The following is a 20304-nucleotide window of genomic DNA, read 5'->3' as shown; positions in this document are numbered from 1 at the left end:
TGATATTCTCAAAGCCTGTCTTCTAAGTGATGATCTATGACTTGGGCACTAACCTATCATTCTAAAGGACCCATAGTCCATTAGTACCCTAGCCTTCCTCCTCTGTTTATCAGAAATGGCAACTAGTAGTCAATCAATAAACATTTTGTGATTGACAAGTGTCAGCCTGACACTGGCTGAGTGCCGAGTTCATGAAGACAAGAAATAAACTAGTTCCTGCTTTCAAGAGCTTCTGTTCTATTCTATTGGGGGAAATAATATGTATGCATATAAATAAATTCAGATTATATACAAGGTAATAGGAGAGGTCAGTTAATAAACAATAATAATGATGATCTTCATTTAGGACTGTGTGTAAAGCCTGTGGCTTTGAGTTTTTCTAATAGAGTTAAAGCATATTCTCCGAGTCTAGCCTTTCTCCCCCTTTCTCGACTTGTTCATCTTATGCATTTGGATTTCCTATTATATCAAATCACAAGGACATGACAATGTAGCAGTTTATATATAACATCACGGTAGTTTGTGGCCTCAGAGACAAAGAAAGCTAACATCAGACTCAAACTACATTAATGCTGTATTCTTAAGTAATCGAATTAACCAACTCTATAGCAGCTTGAATGATGAGATTGAATGATGGACTGGAGGGAATGCCAATCTCAGGAATACAGAGATTAAAATCTCCCAAGACATAATAGGTGGTATTACCCATCACTCACCCATTAAGTGCCTCTGATAATATAAAATGTAGGATACTTATAGGTCTTCTAGTAAAAAATAATTTCCTCACCATAAACCATACAGTAATAAAATCACTGTGTTGTCCCCCCCCCCAAAATTTACAAATACATAGAATTATAGAATGTTAGATCTGGAAGGCACTTTTTAGACACCACGTCCAGAGGCATCTGAAGTATTGTAGAAGGAATGCTACATTTGGAGGTATGCGAACCAGGGATGCTTCCCAAGACCCTTAGTGACTTTGGGCACTTGGATTATGCTCTTTGTGCTTCTGTTTTCTTTTTTTTTTAAATAACTTTTTATTGATAGAACCCATGCCAGGGTAATTTTTTACAGCATTATCCCTTGCATTCACTTCTGTTCCAATTTTTCCCCTCCTTCCCTTCACCCCCTCCCCCAGATAGCAAGCAATCCTTTACATGTTGAATAGGTTACAGTATATCCTGGATACAATATACGTGTGCAGAACCGAACAGTTTTCTTGTTGCACAGGGAGAATTGAATTCAGAAGGTATAAATAACCCGGGAAGAAAAACAAAAATGCAAGCAGTTTATATTCATCTCCCAGTGTTCTTTCTTAGAGTGTAGCTGCTTCCGCCCATCTTTGATCAATTGAAACTGAATTAGCTCTCTTTATCAAAGAGATCTACTTCCATCAGAATACATCCTCAAACAGTATCGTTGTTGAGGTATATAATGATCTCTTGGTTCTGCTCATTTCATTTAGCATCAGTTCATGTAAGTCTCGCCAGTCCTCTCTGTATTCATCCTGCTGGTCATTTCTTACAGAACAATAACATTCCATAACGTTCATATACCACTATTTACTCAACCATTCTCCAATTGATGGGCATCCATTCATTTTTCAGTTTCTAGCCACTACAAATAGGGCTGCCACAAACATTTTGGCACATACAGGTCCCTTTCCCTTTTTTAGTATCTCTTTGGGGTATAAGCCCAGTAGGAACACTGCTGGATCAAAGGGTATGCACAGTTTGATAACTTTTTGAGCATAGTTTCCAAATCGCTCTCCAGAATGGCTGGATGTGTTCACAATTCCACCAACAATGTATCAGTGTCCCTGTTTTCCCACATCCCCTTCAACATTCCCCATTATCTTTCTCTGTCACTCTAGCCAATCTGACAGATGTGTAGTGGTATCTCAGAGTTGTCTTAATTTGCATTTCTCTGATTAATAATGATTTGGAGCATATTTTCATATGTCTATAAATTGTGCTTCTGTTTTCGTATATGTAAAACATATTTCTGAGTTGAAGTCTTACTTTTTGACTTTTAATGACCCTCTTTGAGCAAAGTATTTAACTTTCAGTGCCTAAATTAGAGATCAAATGCAAGTCTGTATTAATGGAAGTTTTTCTCTAGGATTCCCTTCACTGAAGAAATTATAGGGGTGTGTGTGTGTGTGTGTGTGTGTGTGTGTGTGTGTGTGTGTTCGTGTTCCTTGCCTTGCAGGTTTCTTATAAGGAGAGGGCATAATATCAATGTGAGTCCAGTCTCTTATGAAGAACCTGAGATGAGACAAGATGCAGCACACAGTATTTTGTTATCCCTGGGTCATGGTCCTCAAGCTAGTGTTCTTTTTAATAAACTACCCAAGATGAAGGAGGAGAAAAGGACCACCAAATAAATCCATTTTTGTTATACAGAAGACATGGGAACATTCACTTTACTGTTTTCTTAAAACCATTCTTTAAATTTGGCTTTAAGAATATCTGAAGCAAGTGAAGTTTTCGTAGTAATTTTTTTTTCCTTTTCCAGAACAGCTCAAGTAGAAATCAGATGTTTTAAGCAATAATTCTAAGACTTTTTACCCTCATGAGATTATGTAAACTAATCAAGTCAAATTGTGAAGCAGAATGATTTTAATCTCTGCTTTTCTTAACTGCTTGCAAGACACAAGTGGCTTATGTTGAATTTGCATCTTCTCCATAAAAGATGATGGCACCAGCTTACTGGTCACATGTACCCTGAATATTTGGCAGATCTTCACTTACTGGTGGGATCTGAACCACCTGTCCACACATTCTTAAAATATTCCATTTGACTATAGCTTTGCTTCTGAAAGGTTTTACCCATAAAACTACAAATAAGATGTTGTAACTGAGATAATTTTGTTTCAGAGAATTATTTTCACTGCAGTTAATTTCTTATTAATGACCGCTGGCATTGTTTCTTGCCAGAAAGAGCAGTAGAAAGAGACTCAGTTTCTCTACTTAAGCATTGACAGACAGCATTGGGAGGTGGAAAGAAGAGTGGATTTGGAGGCTTGGGCACTTGCCTGATGACACTCACTTTCTTCAGCTGTCAAATGAGAGGAGTAAATTAGATCATCTCTGAAACTCTTTCCAGCTCTAATTTTCTTGCTTTTATGATGGATAATCTAAGATACTAATATAAAATATGTGGAGATAACTGGAGAAAAATAGTAAAATATTAAAATAGTATTCTAAATGCAAGTGATAGTTGTTATAATATCCTGAATGCAAGAGATCCTGGGAATCTCTTGGTGGGTACCTTTGGTCCTTTCTCTCCTTATTATTTAATCAGAAAGGCTTTATGAATATCTGAAGCAAGTGAAGTTTTCGTAGTAATTTTTTTTTCCTTTTCCAGAACAGCTCAAGTAGAAATCAGATGTTTTAAGCAATAATTCTAAGACTTTTTACCCTCATGAGATTATGTAAACTAATCAAGTCAAATTGTGAAGCAGAATGATTTTAATCTCTGCTTTTCTTAACTGCTTGCAAGACACAAGTGGCTTATGTTGAATTTGCATCTTCTCCATAAAAGATGATGGCACCAGCTTACTGGTCACATGTACCCTGAATATTTGGCAGATCTTCACTTACTGGTGGGATCTGAACCACCTGTCCACACATTCTTAAAATATTCCATTTGACTATAGCTTTGCTTCTGAAAGGTTTTACCCATAAAACTACAAATAAGATGTTGTAACTGAGATAATTTTGTTTCAGAGAATTATTTTCACTGCAGTTAATTTCTTATTAATGACCGCTGGCATTGTTTCTTGCCAGAAAGAGCAGTAGAAAGAGACTCAGTTTCTCTACTTAAGCATTGACAGACAGCATTGGGAGGTGGAAAGAAGAGTGGATTTGGAGGCTTGGGCACTTGCCTGATGACACTCACTTTCTTCAGCTGTCAAATGAGAGGAGTAAATTAGATCATCTCTGAAACTCTTTCCAGCTCTAATTTTCTTGCTTTTATGATGGATAATCTAAGATACTAATATAAAATATGTGGAGATAACTGGAGAAAAATAGTAAAATATTAAAATAGTATTCTAAATGCAAGTGATAGTTGTTATAATATCCTGAATGCAAGAGATCCTGGGAATCTCTTGGTGGGTACCTTTGGTCCTTTCTCTCCTTATTATTTAATCAGAAAGGCTTTATGAACTTGCCGAGCTGAGCCAAGGAAAGCATTTCATTAAGTGGGTAAAATCTGGGAGAAGGCTGATTGGCAGGCATGTTTTTGTCCCTAAGATATTAAAAATGCCAGCCAACTACAGTAATCAGGGATACAAATGGATGGAGAATCCTAAAGTAGAAATGGAGAGGTATCTGATCTGCTCTTGTCTCATGCATGGTTGGTCTGATTAATGATTTTAAAAGTAAGAGTTGAGTATCTTAGTTATAATTGAATATCTACAGAAATGAACATAATGAGGGAGAGAATAAACCCTGGATGTGGTATTTAGAAGAATGAGAGAGTAAACGCATTTAGCAGAGGAAAAGAAATGAGGTAGTAATACAAATGACCAATCACCCTGCTTTAATTCTTCAGATGATTCATGGTTCATGCAGGTGGCTCATTCCTTTCTTTGGTATGGATCACACCATGCTTCCATGCCTTATTAAGATGGTCTCTGTAAGTTTCTGTTGCCTCAAATTTTCATGAAATTTCTGTCAGTCAAACTTTCAGTGATGGTCTTCTCCAAATTGATTAAGCCATTCTCAAATCCTTTCTACTTTGGTTCAGGGGCATGTGTACGTACTGTACCCCAGTATTCCAGGATCACCTCCTTGTTGCAATGAGATTTGAGGAGAAAAATGAAGAGAAAAGCAAAAAAGGAAGAAAAGGTTCAGGAACAAGTATTAGGGGAATTGGGAAGGCTGAATTACATTAGTAAGATTAAATATGTTATAATCAAAAAAGCACTGAAGTCAGAAAGTATTCTAAGTTTTTTTTTTCTTTCTTGATAATAATAAAAATGGCTTTGACTTACTTGGATGAAAAAGCAAAATACAGATATATAATGGATGGAAGATGAACATCCCTGACTTTTCATTCAATAGGAATTTCAGAAAAGCACACTACATTTAAATGGTCTTATAAGACACATACTTCATCTATATAGTAGCAAAAAAAATGAAGTGGAGGGATGGATTGTTGATTTCATCTTCTTGAAGAGACTGAAGACATTTTTGCTGAAACTAAAGTATTTAGCCGTATTGATAGTCATTTTGGTCGGGTCCTTTAGCTAGTACAATGCTTAACACATAACAACCCAGATTGTTTCCCAACTTAAAGATCAGGAAATACAGCCACCAAAAGCAACCATTTCAACTCATAAATGGATCTGTCCATAGTAATGTTTTCTTGAAATCTCCATAATATCTTGTGTTGGGCCCTCAGAAGTTGTTTACATTTTTCAAATTTGGTTGGATATATATATGTAGCCAAATAGATGAATCATACTGAATCACAGAATTTAAGGATGTGCAAATTGGTGCTTCATCTATCACTGACATCATATTTCTCCTTATAATGACCTCAACACCATCTTCATCTATTAGAATTCTATTTTGACTCATCTTAGTTGCTCTTTCTTCCACAAAATCTTCCTTGACTCCCAGTTCAAAAGTTTAAAAAGTGCTGCCTCCTTTTCTTTGTCCTTTCATGTCAATTTGTTCATATCTCTTAGGCTGGTTATTATACTTTGCCTTGTATTACTTATGGTGTACATATCTAATTATCTCCTACTAGATCATAAACTACCCAAGCACAAGGACTATATAGTTTTTTATCTTTACATCTCTTTTAGCACACAATGTTTTGCTCAAATATTTAACCAAAAGAAAGTGTACCAAATGGCAGTTAAAGTTCTGTGAAAAGAACAAGATTTGTTCTTTGAAAAAGTATGAGACCAGGGTGAGAGCCCTAAGGTACTCCCCAGTGTAGAAATTGGATCAAAGAAGATTTTGGGAGTGCCTGAGAAGCAAACCATGTAAGTCTAACAAAGAGGCTGAACTCAGAGATTTTCAGGATGAAGGTGCTTGTGTCTAAAATTATTAAGAAATTTAGAAAGATTTAGTATACACTTCAGGTTTTTTGCTATAATTGATGAAATAGGTGCAGGTTCTTTTAAATGGCAGAGATGAATGGAGTTGGACATTAGAAAGTCCCAAACCTTTCTTCTATAAGAGTGTACCCTGCAATGAGTTAAAGTTCACCAGAAACAGATCAAATAATATTTAGCCACACTTAATTATCTAGTAGTGGAAGATAAGTCCTTAAAAGCTTGAATACTCTCTTGTTATTGTCATTCAGCATTAGAACAGGTTTGAGTAAGTTAGCTAGAATAGAGATGAAAGTCTATTGATAAAAATTACTAGCAACAAATTGGTTTAGCTTCAGGAAGGAACTCAGAGTTCAATTGTTTGTTATCAGGACCTTTATTTTCTTCTATATCTTAGAAAGCTTTTTAAAAAATTAATCTTACAAATGGGAAATTTGCAGGCAGTAGCACCATTTTCCCAAAATAATCAAATTCTATCTTATATAGTAATATATAGGTTAAATCTAATATTTGGATTTTAGGGCCTTCTAAACACTCTTTTTACACAAGAGGAGATGAGTATATGTGGGTTTGATTCTTTCTGGTGAACTTAGAGGAAAAGACATGGACAAGAATTTTAGCAGAATAGCAGGAATCGATGAGTTGTCATCTGCATCTTTGGAAGGAACATCCAAATCAAAAAGATCACAATAAGATCAATTCTCATAAAATATTAAGTATAAATCATCTTAAAGTCATCCCAAGTCTGTGAAAGTCAGATATGACTTTTTATTTCTGATTCTGGGAAAGCTTCTCTTGGCTTCCATTGGTGATTTCATTGTTCCTTGACTTAATGGAGGAACAATCCCAAATTTGAAATGAAAAATGTCTCTGAAGGGGAAACCATACAAGTTTTAAAAAGTAGATTAATTCAGGAAATCATCTAGGAACATTTCACAAGACAACAAATGTGGGAATGATGAGGAAGAGTCCAGGATCAATCCCATATATTGGGTTGTTAGAATCAAGACTCAATTAATTTTAATTTGTGGGAGAAAAACTCTCCATTTGCTATGTGAATTGTGGAACAGAAACTGAGTTGTCATACTTCAATTATCAACTGGGGAAGAACAATGATTTTCATATTTGAATAAACCTGTTTCTTACACAAGGAATATGATATTGTGAAAAAAACACTTATTGGCTTTGGTATCAGAAGATCTGTGTTTGAATCCCTGGTCTACTACTTACCACTTATGTGACCTAAAGCAATTCATCTTACCTCCTTGGGCTTTCAGTTTCCTCATCTCTAAAATGAAGGTTTGAACTAGATAATTTTAAAGTTAATTCTCATCTCTAAATCCTTTAAAATATCTTTTAAAAATTTTTCCAGAAAAATAATGATGAATGTTGGAGGGGATGCAGGAAAACTGGGACACTGATGCATTGTTGGTGGAGTTGTGAACGAATCCAACCATTCTGGAGAGCAATCTGGAATTATGCCCCAAAAGTTATCAAATTGTGCATACCCTTTGACCCTGCAATGTTTTGATTGGGCTTATATCCCAAAGAAATACAAAAGAAGGGAAAGGGAGCTGTGTGTGCCAAAATGTTTGTGGCAGTCCTGTTTGTAGTGGCTAGAAACTGGAAATTGAATGGATGCCCATCAATTGGAGAATGGCTGGGTAAATTGTGGTATATGAATGTTATGGAATATTATTGTTCTGTAAGAAATGACCAGCAGGATGAATACAGAGAGGCTTGGCGAGACTTACATGAACTGATGCTAAGTGAAATGAGCAGAACCAGGAGATCATTATACACTTCAACAATGATATTGTATGAGGATGTATTCTGATGGAAGTGGATTTCTTTGACAAAGAGATCTAACTCAGTTTCAATGGATAAATGATGGACAGAAGTAGCTACACCCAAAGAAAGAACACTGGGAAACGAATGTGAACTATTTGCATCTTTGATTTTCTTCCTGGGTTATTTTTACCTTCTGAATCCAATTCTCCCTGTGCAACAAGAAAACTGTTCCATTCTGCAAACATATATTGTATCTAGGATATACTGCAACATATCTAACATATACAGGACTGCTTGCCATCTAGGGGAGGGGGTGGAAGGAGGGAGGGAAAAATCAGAACAGAAGAGAGTGCAAGGGATAATATTGTAAAAAAAATTACCCTGGCATGGATTCTGTCAATATAAAGTTATTATAAAATAAAATAAAATAAAATATTTAAAAATTTTTTTCCAGGTACCACAACACTATTCTCACCTGTATGACATGTTATTGACAAAATAAGACTTGGAATATGACAATTTTTTTCATGAAAGAACTATATATAATTTCTGAACATACCATTCTTTTCTCAGAATTTTCTCTCTGGATCTGATGTAGTTCAACCCAGATAGTTGTCAATATTTGAAGATATGATAAAACCCTTTAAGGGGTCCTTGCATTATAATTATTGCTGTTTAGCCCCACAGGGCAGAATTGGAAGTAATGAATGGAAGTTGTGCAAAGGAAAATTTAGGCTTAGTGTGACTTCCTTAATAATTAGAGGTATCTAAAAGTGGAGTCTGGTATCTTGATGTGTAATGAGTTTTCCCTCATTGGAAGTCTTCATAAACAAGTTGGATTATCACTTATTTATTATAGAAGGGAGTGCCTTTGTCAACTTGGATCAGGTCAGTAAAACTCAAATAGGAACTTAGGAAACCCAATTAGCAGTATCTCAATCACATTGTATTTTTATTTATCTTGTTAGACATTTTCCAATTGCATTTTAGTCTGATTTGGATAGCATTTTGGGCTGTTTGAGACAAATAAAGGGTGAGTTTGGTAGCTGTAGGTTAACTTGTTTCCTCACAAATCTAACTGTCTTAGTCACTATTCTCATGCCATTAATATTAAATTGCATATTTTAAAATTTTATCCAAATTAAGATTTCTTTCTGTTAAGCAACCAGTTTCTTGGAATAAATCAAGAAACATAGATTTTTTTTTTAAAAAACCCAACTATAAATGGCCCTTGGACTCATTTGTTGTTTCAGTTGTATATTTTTAAGCAATAATTTTTGCCACTTTGTGGTGAAGTTTGATAAGCGTGTGCTAGTAATATTATGGTAAAAAGATGCTTTAGCCTTTTCTTTAAGAATCACTAATGAGTTGGAACTTATTATCTTCAGAAGCAATCAATTCTGCTTGTAAGTATTATTAGTAATTGAGGAAGTTTTCTTTTATATCAAGCAGAATTTGCCCCCTTTGTGATTTACTTCTGTTATTATTTCACTGGTTTTCTAGAGTATAGCCATTCAGATAACTCAAAAGTAGGTGTCAGGGTTCCCCATCTACAGCTCTCTCCTCCCCCTTTTCTTTTTTCTAGGCTAAATGTCACCACTTGCATGATTTCTTGCATGTCATGAACCTGGAGGTTCTTCACCACCCTTGTCACAAAGTTGATACAGTAGAAGGAACACTGGATTTGGAATTAGGGGGCTTGACTTAATGTTCTGACTGCCCTTCTTTCTGTGTGACCCTGGGAAGTGATTTAACTTTTGCACAACATAGGGTCTTCCATTTGTAAAATAGAGGTATTGAATGAGGTGGTCTACAAGGTCCATTTCCACTCTAAATTTATAATTGTGTTGTGTTCTCTGAATATTCTCTATCTTATCTATGTACTCCTCAGAATGTGATTCAAAGAAGATCATATCTAGAATTGTCGGTTGGGATCAAACTTAGGAAGGCTGTGCCTGAATATTACTGTTGTTGGGAGCAGGAGGGAACAGAAGAATTTTGTACATGAGGATTGTTTTTAATGTAGGTATGAAAATATATAAGGAATTTGTCATCATAATGATGGCTAAACGGTATGACTACAAGCAAACCTCTTAATCCATTTAGTGCCTCAATCAGTTTTCCAAGACAAATTAATCATGATCTCTATCGGTGGAGAGTGTTTCTATGATGGGAATTCCCCATCCTGAAGAAATCATAATCCCTCCTCAGTGCAATAATGCTAAGCTCCCAAAGTAAAAATGAGTGGTAGAATTTAATATAAGACCACTTAGTTTGGAGTAGCAAGAGGCACAGAATGTTACAGTGGAAAAGGAGCATATTAGGAGTCAAGGAGCTTTGTTCAAATCTTGGCTCTGCCACTTAATCACTTAACTCCTTTGGTCTTCAGTTTCCTATCTATAACATGGAGGTAAAGGGAACAAGAAGTAAATTAACTAATTAAGGTTTTTTCTAGTTCAAAATCTATGCTCCTGTGATGTATTATTCCATGATATGGAACATGAAAATATCTTAGGAACAATTTTCTATCAGTCTCCAAGACTTAAACTTTTGGAAAGCACTTTCCAATTTCTTACCTAAAACTTGACACCAAAATTTTCTCCTTCTTTATTGAAGGGGTTCAGTGTTTTCATCTTGCTGAATATTAAGGAGAGAACTGAATCCATTAAGAATAAAGATTTTTATTATAATCATAATGAATTTTTACCAACAGAACCTGCATCATTTGTATAATTTATTTTCTCAATCCCAATTCCTCTTCCTAGTTCCCTATTTCTGTGGATGGCATCACCATACCTCCACTCACCCAGATTCAGAACCTTAGTTGTCTTCAGTTCTTGATTCTACCCCATCCCCTCCCCAGATATATAATCAGCTATCAAAGTGTGGAGGTAGAATGGTATCAAAATTTTTCACATCTGTCTCCTCTATACTATGAAGGACACCATTTTAATTCAAGCTCCCACCCGAACTACAGCTAGATCACAATGTAAATCATGAATCCCCTAAACAAGTTGCATATATTTGAATTCACATTATTCAAAGTTAAAATTATGCAAAATAGAGTAATTGGTGTTTTTCCATTAATTTCCTCCATTTTTTCCTCCATTATGTTTATTTATAATTAATGATTGTGAAAGAAGCAATGTGTGGCTCACAAAGAATGATTATTAAGTCATGGGACCTGCTTTACCAGTACATAGTGATAGCATCTGTCAGTGTCTTTTCCTTGTCCCCTCATTCCAGTGATTGATTGAGACTTTTTTCCCCTTGACCCACTTCTCTACTCTCATTTCCTTGTTCCTCCTTCCTCCTTAAAATATATTACCACGACACTTCTCCAATACTCCTTTTTACTCTGGTTATGTGACTAGAGTAAAAAATAAGATAGGGCAGAAATTGTATAAGGAAGAAGTATTTTCATTACTTAATTTAATAAAAGAATTTGCTTTTATTAACTAAAATCATTGTTCCTAGTGCCAGAACCTGAAGGTTAAGGAGCTGAAGCTTTTTTCTTTTCTTTGTAATGATTCAGCAAGTGACAATTGATGAATTTTCCTTATGCCACATTGACTGATTGGTAGGGATAAGCATCATATTTTTACAGGCCTTTGTAAGAAACACCCAAAGCACTATGTATTTAATCCCTATGTAAATGAAATCACCTCTGTTTTATATTTCGTCCTCCCAATTGCTAGGGGCTTTTGGCATATGTTAATAATTGCTTTGAAATATTGAGGAGGTTAGCTTTGCTGATGGAGATGTTTAAAACAAGAAGGGGAGTCAAACTTATCATTGGGCAAATGATAAAGGAAAGTACTAGGTTGTGCTTTCTCTATCTGCACTTTAGGTAATATATAGTCATCGTAGTATGTGACATACAATCAGGAACCAGAGAAAACATTCTGGCAAAAGATTACCAAATGCTTAGACTCCCAACCTAATCAATTCAGTAAAATCTATGGGAAATACCTTAATTTAAAATAATCTTCTCTGAAAAAATATTTTCACCAGTGGTGTTTACTGTGTTGATGGATAACTCCCAACCACTGAAAAAAAATGCTTTCCCTTTTGATCTAATTTTGTTTGTGCAGCAAAATAATTGTGTGTGTGTGTGTGTGTGTGTGTGTATGTATGTATATATATATATACATATATACACATATAGTAGATTTAACATATATTTTTAACATTTAATATATATTGGATTGCTTGCCATTTGGAGAAGAGAGTGGGGGGAAGGAAGGGGGAAATTTGGGGCACAGGGTTTTCCAAGGGTCAGTATTGAAAGATTATCTATGCATATGTTTTGAAAATAAAAAGCTTTAATTAATTAAAAATGTTTTCTTCAATTGCATGTAAAAACAATTTTTAACATAATTTTTTTGAAAATTTAGAATTCAAATTCTCTTTTTCCCTCCCTTTTTTCTCCTTCCCTGACATGCTAAGCAATTAATATTGGTTATATGAGCAATTATATAAAACATATTCAATATTAGTTATATTTCAAAAGAAAACACAGCCCAAAACAAAACAATACACCAACCCATGAAAAAGACAAAATGAAAAATACTATGCTTTAATCTGCATTCAGATTCTATTAGTACTTTCTCTGGAGATGAATAGTGTTCTTTTTTTTTTTTTTTTTTTTAGTATTCTTTATCATGAGTCCTTTAGAGTTGTCTTAGATCACTGCATTGCTAAGAATAGCTAAGTAATTCATAATTGATTAACAAAAAGTATTGCCGTTACTATATACAATGTTTGCCTGGTTCTGCTCACTTCACTCTACATCAGTTGATGTAAATCTTTTGAGGTTTTTCTGAAATCAGCCTGCTCACCATTTCTTATAGCACAGTAGTATTCTGTTACATTCATATACTATAACTTGTTCAGCTATTCCCTCAATTGATGGGCATCTTCTCAATTTTTTGCCACAATGAAAGAAGCTGCCAGAAATATTTTTGTACAAATAGGTTCCCCCTTTTTTCTGTCTCTGTGGGATATAGACCCAGTAATGATATTACTAGGTCAAAGGATATGTAAAACATTATCACCCTTTAGGCATAATTCCAAACTGTTCTCCTGAATGGTTGGACCAGTTCACCACCAACAGTACATTAGTGGCCTGATTGCCCCACACCCTTTCCAACATTGAACATTTTTTTTTGCTTTCATATAAGCTAATCTCATAGGTATGAGGTGGTACCTCACAGTTGTTTTAATTTGCATTTCTCTAATCAGTAGTGATTCAGAATATTTTTTTTCATGACTATAAATGGCTTTGATTTCTTCATCTGAAAACTGCCTGTTCATATTCTTTGACCATTTATCTATTGGGGAATGATTTGTATTATAAATTTGATTCAATTTTTCATATATTTGAGACATGGTTTTTAATAGACACAGTTTTAAAAAATTTTTCCCAGCTTTCTGCTTTCCTTTTAATCTTCTTGCATTGGTTTTGTTTGTGCAAAAACTTTAAATGTACTATCACTAAATCATCCATGTTATATCTCATAATGCTTTCTATCTCTTATTTGATCATAAATTCTTCCCTCATCCTTAGATCTCATTAAGCTGTCTCATGTTCCCCTAATTTGGTCATGGTATCCCCCTTTATGTCTAAATAATTTGCCCATTTTGATTTTATCTTGATATACAATGTGAGGTGCTGGTCTATACCTAGTTTTTGCCAAACTGCTTTCTAGTTTTCTGAGAAGTTTCTGTCAAATAGTGAATTATTGTTCCAAAAGCTTAGATCTTTGAGTTTATCAAGCAGTAGATTATTATGGTCATTTGCTACTGTGTATTATGTACCTACTCTGTTCCACTGATTCACCATTCTTTTTCTTAGCCAGTACCAGATTGTTTTGATGATTACCTCTTTATAATACAGTTTGACTTCTGGCATGTCTCCCAACCTTTTTCATTCAATAACAATCAGAAATTTCTGATTGTATTTTTTTTTTTTGCTCCTCCTGAAGGTTATGACTGTCCCTTTGTTTATTGATTCCTATAACACAGTGATAACAGCTGCCCAGATTCTGGAATGAAGGCCCAGATTTCTTTACACTTATCTTCTCTTATTGGTCTGAGATTATCTCAGAGCTAACTTGTGATTCAGGAGATGCCAGGGAGAAATGGGCAGAGGTAAGAGAGGGAATATTTTTGCAGAAATGACTGGGTTAATTGGGTGAGGAGGACTGGGAGCCACATATAAAACTCAGCCAGACTTTTTTTTTATATGATAGTTTGTCACCATCTCTGAGAAGCATTCGCAGAACTAGATGAGCCAAGGTGCTGCTTTTAACCAATGCAGGACCTTGGTAAAAGAGCCCCTCTCTATATATAATGTCATGAAGCCATAGGTTCATAGAAGCCCCACTGAGATCTTGATGAATTTGACTTTCTTGTGATATTTGCATTTTATAACAAAGAAGACTTTACTATTCTCTTTGATAAGGGAATTATTCCCACATGAATTAGACATACTGAATCTTTAATAGCTTCCTCAAGGTTTGATAGTTTGATGCCTTTTGTGAGATAAGATGCTAAGTTAACCGAGGATAATCCTTTCCTGCTTTGCAACTGAAGTTTTATATTTTTATACACACATTCTTAATTTATTTATACACACATATATGCTTATGTATATGTGTGTATGTGTGTGTATAAAGCTTTTATACCCACTTTTCAAAAATTCCTGACTTGCCTAGCTTTGACCTCTGGAAGCAGTTTTGAATTTCTGACTTATTTAGCTTGAACCTATTTCCTAGTTCCTGTCCCAGCTTTCTATTTGTCCAGGGTCATGTGTCCATTTACTATTCCTGACAGAAGTGCTGCCACCCATGCTTTTTGCACTATTGACATACTCCCTCTTGTTCCATTGGCTGAATCCTGGGGGAATGGCTTATAAATGAGTGAGTTTGTCTTTCAGTAAGGGTATTAATAGTATATACTGGTCAAGAGATAGGAGAGTTCTGGAAGGTACATAATTAAGGAAAGTAGTCATTTCTCTTAGACATGGAAGATTTTCTGAAGAAGCTAGCAGCATCTCAAGGGCAATTAAATTGATGAGAGAGGGTCAGAGCTTATTAGCCTGGGATGAGGCAGAAATATGTTTTAAGAGAAAGGTTTAAAATGTGTAGGAAGATCACATGATGATGTTCAATGTAATTGAAAGAAGAGGATGAAGTAGATACAATTGGGTGATGGCACTTGGAATCAATAATAATAAATGGGGCATTAGTAAAACTGTCCTAAAGTATTAGTCACAGTCTTTTTTATTGTAAGGATCCCTTTTTAGTATCAAAATTATACAAATGTCACCAAAATGGTGGGAAAATATGTGATAAGTAATTGCTACTCAAGTAATTGCTACTCTCAGTAATACATTTTAAAATAAAAGTTCTACACAAAACCTTACAAAAATGAATGTTAAAAATTATTTTTACATGAATTTGGGAAAATATTATTGAGAAAAAAATTTTAGTGGATGGAGCACTGTGTCTGAAATTAGGGAGACTTAAATTCAAATCTTATCTTAGATGCTTACTGGTTATGTAAGCGGGAATGTTTTTTAACATCTCTGTGTATCATATTCTTTATCTGTAAAATGAATGGGTTGGACTTAATAACTTGTATAATCCTTTTTAGCTCTCAATGTATGATCCTATGAGATAAAAGTCATCATTTTCCTTTAAAAAATTAATGTTCTATAAATGCTTTTTTAAAAAAATGTCATTGCCACTTTTCAAAGGCCAGCCATTTCCACTACATAACTCTTGCATTTAACAAGGAAGTACAATTAAGCAAATGAAATAGGTACATTGGCCATACTTAAATGTGTATTCCCTATTCTACACCTATTGTCTACTCTATGTCTGGGAAACAAGATATACTTTTCACCATCCATCTTCTGAATTCATTGCTAGTTTCAATATTGTTTCTAAATGAATTTCTATTTTGTGAATCACAACAACTTCTATGTACACTGGAAGGATAGTTTTATATATAATACACACACACACACACACACATATATTTATATATATATATGAGACATGATTCAATTTCCTTACCTCGTCCAATAAGTCCATGGATCAAAAGTAAGAAACTTCTGTAGGAATATTTTTATTTCTCTTTGTGAGACTAGGAAATGAGGGAGTCCAAAGTAATAGTGCTAACAAGCCATCATAAACCAAATTAATAATGTCTGCAAGATGGAGAAATTGGAGATTAGTTGAAAACTTTAAGGAATAAATAACTCATAAGTGTTCTCAAATTCTTTAGAAGCCCTGTCAACATGCAGGCTATTTATATGTTAATTATCCATCATTCTTATGTCATCAGACTATGAATTTGTGTATCTGAAAGTAATTAAACATTTTTTAAAACCTACAAATCAGACTTCAGTTGCTTTAGGCTAGCATGTATATATTAATGAAATTTATACATCAAATTTACATATAATTTATGTATCTGTACACACACATATATTTAAATGTATAGATGGTTTAGATGGGTTGTATGGTTAGATGTATTTGAAGGTAAAAGCTTCTAGAACTTAGACCTTCTCCCTGAAGGACTTATGATGCAAAGGATTATAAAAGGGGAAAGAAAATTATACTCAAGGGGGAAAATAATATATTTAATAAAGGATAATATAAATAAATCCTTTTTGTAGCCCTTTTTGTAGTTTACATCTGAAAATACCCTTGTGCAAGTTTGAGATCTGAGGATATACTCAGATCTGTCTATGTACATAAGTGGATTGGTCTCAAAATGTACATACTCTATTGCTAAGGAAGGTAACTAGAAAGACAATGAAAAGTTTTTCCCAGTGGTTATATCTTTTTACTCCTTCAGAACAAGTCTCTTGGGTTGTGATCACTTTTCCTACTTTGGAATTTAGCACAGAAAAAGCCAGGAGAGAGAATTTTGCTTTAGTCCTGAGTCTCCCTATCTCATTGGTAAACTCTCAGTAGTGCTATTCTACTTGGAGAATGTCTATTTGGGTACTTCCCACCACTAAGAATCAGTAAGGAGAGGAAGCAGTGAGTGGCGATGGTAGTTTTTTAGCTTATTGGGGGGAACAATTGAAACTTTTTTTTTTAACATCAACTATATATACCCAATATACTCCATTCCTGGCCCTAACAAAGAAAAACAATTGGGCATAATAAACAGAAACTGTGGCTCTATCTTTTAGCAATAAACAGTGGGTTTTCACTTGTGTGATTTCAGAGGCCTTAGGAGAAGAAAGCAAAAAAAGGAATTAGTCCAAAAGAAGCTTTGGAACTATGGAGCTAGATGGATTTTGGGAAGCGAGTAGGTGTTGTTTATTAGCTAGATAATGGCCAGTCCTGGCCCTTGGTTAAAGAAAGTATCCCCAAGATCAATTTAGTGAAATATTCATTGTAAGTTTTAAAGTCTCTGTGCTATTAATGGTTCTTAGGAGGTTAAAATAAAAAAGCCTTTCTCTGATGTATTTGCTGATTTCCTCTTTCTCTCCTTTTTGATTTGTTTTTCTCCAAGGCTATGCCTTTCTGCTGTTCCAGGAGGAAAGCTCAGTACAAGCTTTGATAGATGCCTGTCTAGAAGAAGATGGTAAACTTTACCTGTGTGTGTCAAGTCCCACCATAAAAGATAAACCGGTAAGTAATTCTCAGCCAACTGTTCCTTTGTTCATTCCAGAGTGCATGTGGACCTGGAATGAATGGATGCTCTTCTCTTCTTTGGAACTGTATCACTTGATACTGGGATCCTCTTATCTAGGATAATATTTGCATGCAGCAGAATTGCAGCTTAGGTGTTGAAAAGCTAATGGCAAATTATTGAGGACTTTCTGCTTTCTTTGGATCTCTCTCACTCTATAAATAGTTATGTCATGGTCTCTTATTTTAGGATTCTAGTGAGGTAAATGATATTAAAATGTAGATTGAAGTAATAGTGATCTTCAGCATTCTTGGCAACTATCTTGTATAATTTGATCAGAGCAGAATTAAAAAATTATAATCATAATCATTAATATTTACATGCTTATATATGCAGTTTACTGTTTTACATTTGGTTCAAAGTCATTTACATAGACCTCATCCTTACCCTCTAAAAACTCAAAGCATTAGACATATAATATCAAAATTGGCCAGTGTTGTACTTTCTAACCCTTGTCAAATTTTTTTAGGACTTAACACTCAGTTATGTAATACAAACCAGGTTCTAGTGCTATCATTTATTCAAAGTCTGTGGCTAGGTGTTTGTGATTGCCTTGGCATAGAGGTTGAGAGAAATGCAGTTGCTAGGAGAGGAAACCTTCCTTCAGTTAAGGAAGAAGTAGTAGAGAAGATGCAATTTTAAGAGGAGAAAGGAATTTAGAGAATCAAAAGTACTTGATTATATGACAAAGGAAAGGGATGAAAGTATAGGAGCATTGTTTGAAAGCATACAACCAGAAATGGGATATTTTTAATATAGGGAGGACCTATCCAGAAATGTGAACTGCTCAGGAAGAATAGGCAGGGGATTAAAGAATGCTAGATTTTCTAGGTCAATTGGTTCAAGGACCTTTGTCGTAGAGGATGAGAATGTAATCTTCAAAGAGTGATCACATTAGACCACAGACTTTAGAGGAAGAGAGGTCAATTTACCAATGATCCATAGTCATAATTAACTGGGAGGATGATTTGGAGAGGAATGCTTGTAGAACCATAGCATAAAAAGCCAAGAAATTTAAATTCCCTATGGGAGGATTCAGAAGGAGCAGAATCATTGGAGACACTTTTAAGGACAGTAGGCTTTGATTGAATACTGTGGGCCATGAGCTAAGTAACAAGTTAGCATCTAAGGGGTAATAGGGTGGAACAAAGCTTGATGAAAATTGTATGTTGAGTAGAGGTCAGAATAAAAGGGGCAGAAATGCAGTTTGATTGATTGGTGAGTTTTAAGTTTTGGAGCTAGAAATAGAGCTTGGTCTAGGATCAAGAAGTAAAAGGAAGGAGCTTGTATTTATCTCTCATCTGAATAGTGTGCTAAAGACTTTGGAAGACTATCTGAAAGAACCTGAGGATTTCAGCAAAATGCCTAAATGCTGAGAGCTGGTTTGTGTTACCCTTTAGGTGTATGACAGAGAAAATGATTTAATATTAGCTAGTGTTTGGTTGGAGTAAGTGAACACAAATGTGGAGTATCAAAAGGAATATTTTGGGTAGACTGCCTTTAAAAATTACCCCCCTGCTTCCCATCTCCATGTAGTAGTGTCTGTGGACATGAGCTAGGATGAAAGCCTAACTCATCAGCAAAAGAGGAACATGAAAGAAACCATGGTTCCAGAGGAGATAGTGTTGAACGTGAAGCTTGTTTTTTTTTTTTTTTATGACTTTGGAGAGGATACTTGTGAGGGGAAAATCTGCCTAAGACAAGAGAAACCTGGCTGAACCAGCAGCATATATGAAGGACCACTTGGTACAGTGGATAGAAGAGTGGACTTGGAATCAAGAATACTGAGGTTCTCATTCTGGCCCCAGTATTTATCAGCTCCATCGCTGCGGACAAGTCACTTAACTCCAAGCTACAGCTTGGGAATAAAATAATCATTCTTGTGCTACTCACCTCAAATATTGTGGTTAAAAAAAAGTGCTTTGCAAACCCTGAACTGTTAGAACAGTGTGAATTGTTGTTCTTAGAATTAAGCCTGGTAATATCTCATATGGTAAATTCCGTTAGGAAGCCTGACATTGTAAGAGAGTATAGCCTTTTTTGCAGGAGATTAGCATAAATAGTTTTTATTGTAAAGAGATCTAATACTATTGGCTGCACTAATTCTTGAAAATGTTGGAAAACAGTATGATACAGAGAGAAATAAGCTAACTTTGAAGTCAGAAGGCCTGGGATTAAATGCTACCCATGCTCGTTTGTCCTGTGGGCAAACCACATAACGGGCTGAAATGAGACAGTTGTACTAGAGGATCTCTGGTTCTACATCTATGATACTATAATTAGTGGTGTTTTCTATTATAGAAATAATATAGTGTGTATGTATCCTCAGATTTATGTCTTATATTTTACTTTGGGAAACATGAATAAAGTCTTTACATTGGAGCCACAGCTGCACATAGCTGGTGAGGATTGTGTACTCTATTCATATCTTCACACCCAACACTTAACATAAAATAGCTGAATGATTTTTTTTTTATGGAGAGCATGATTGAGACCACTCTCCCACAACTCTATTTACTTGCTAGTAAGTCTTCATCTTGACCCAGTTTGAGATTCCAAGCCCACTGGCCCCAAACCTACCTTCCTTTTTGCTCTTAACCAGTGGTTTTCAAACTCTTTTTCTCAGTATTTTTACGGTATTAACAACTATTGAGAATATGTCCAAAGAGTTTTTGTTTATATGAGTTATATAACAGATATTTATCATAAATAGAAAA

The 20304-nt window shown here is 35.0% G+C and overlaps 1 protein-coding gene across 11 annotated transcripts in view; it reads left to right on the top strand.

The window, feature by feature from the left end:
• Positions 1–20304, top strand: part of CPEB3 (cytoplasmic polyadenylation element binding protein 3) — a 258766-nt gene that overhangs the window by 176751 nt on the left and 61711 nt on the right. For all 11 annotated transcript variants that reach the window (XM_051981647.1, XM_051981646.1, XM_051981643.1 and 8 more), the window contains one exon: positions 17408–17526. In XM_051981647.1, the coding sequence (XP_051837607.1) occupies positions 17408–17526 (119 nt within the window). The remainder of the gene's footprint in view (positions 1–17407; positions 17527–20304) is intronic.

The sequence above is a fragment of the Antechinus flavipes genome, chromosome 2 (genome assembly GCF_016432865.1).
Source record: "Antechinus flavipes isolate AdamAnt ecotype Samford, QLD, Australia chromosome 2, AdamAnt_v2, whole genome shotgun sequence".
Classification (NCBI taxonomy): Eukaryota; Metazoa; Chordata; class Mammalia; order Dasyuromorphia; family Dasyuridae; genus Antechinus; species Antechinus flavipes.
The sequence above is the reverse complement of the archived record's forward strand: the minus strand, read 5'-3'. Positions and strand labels throughout refer to the sequence as shown.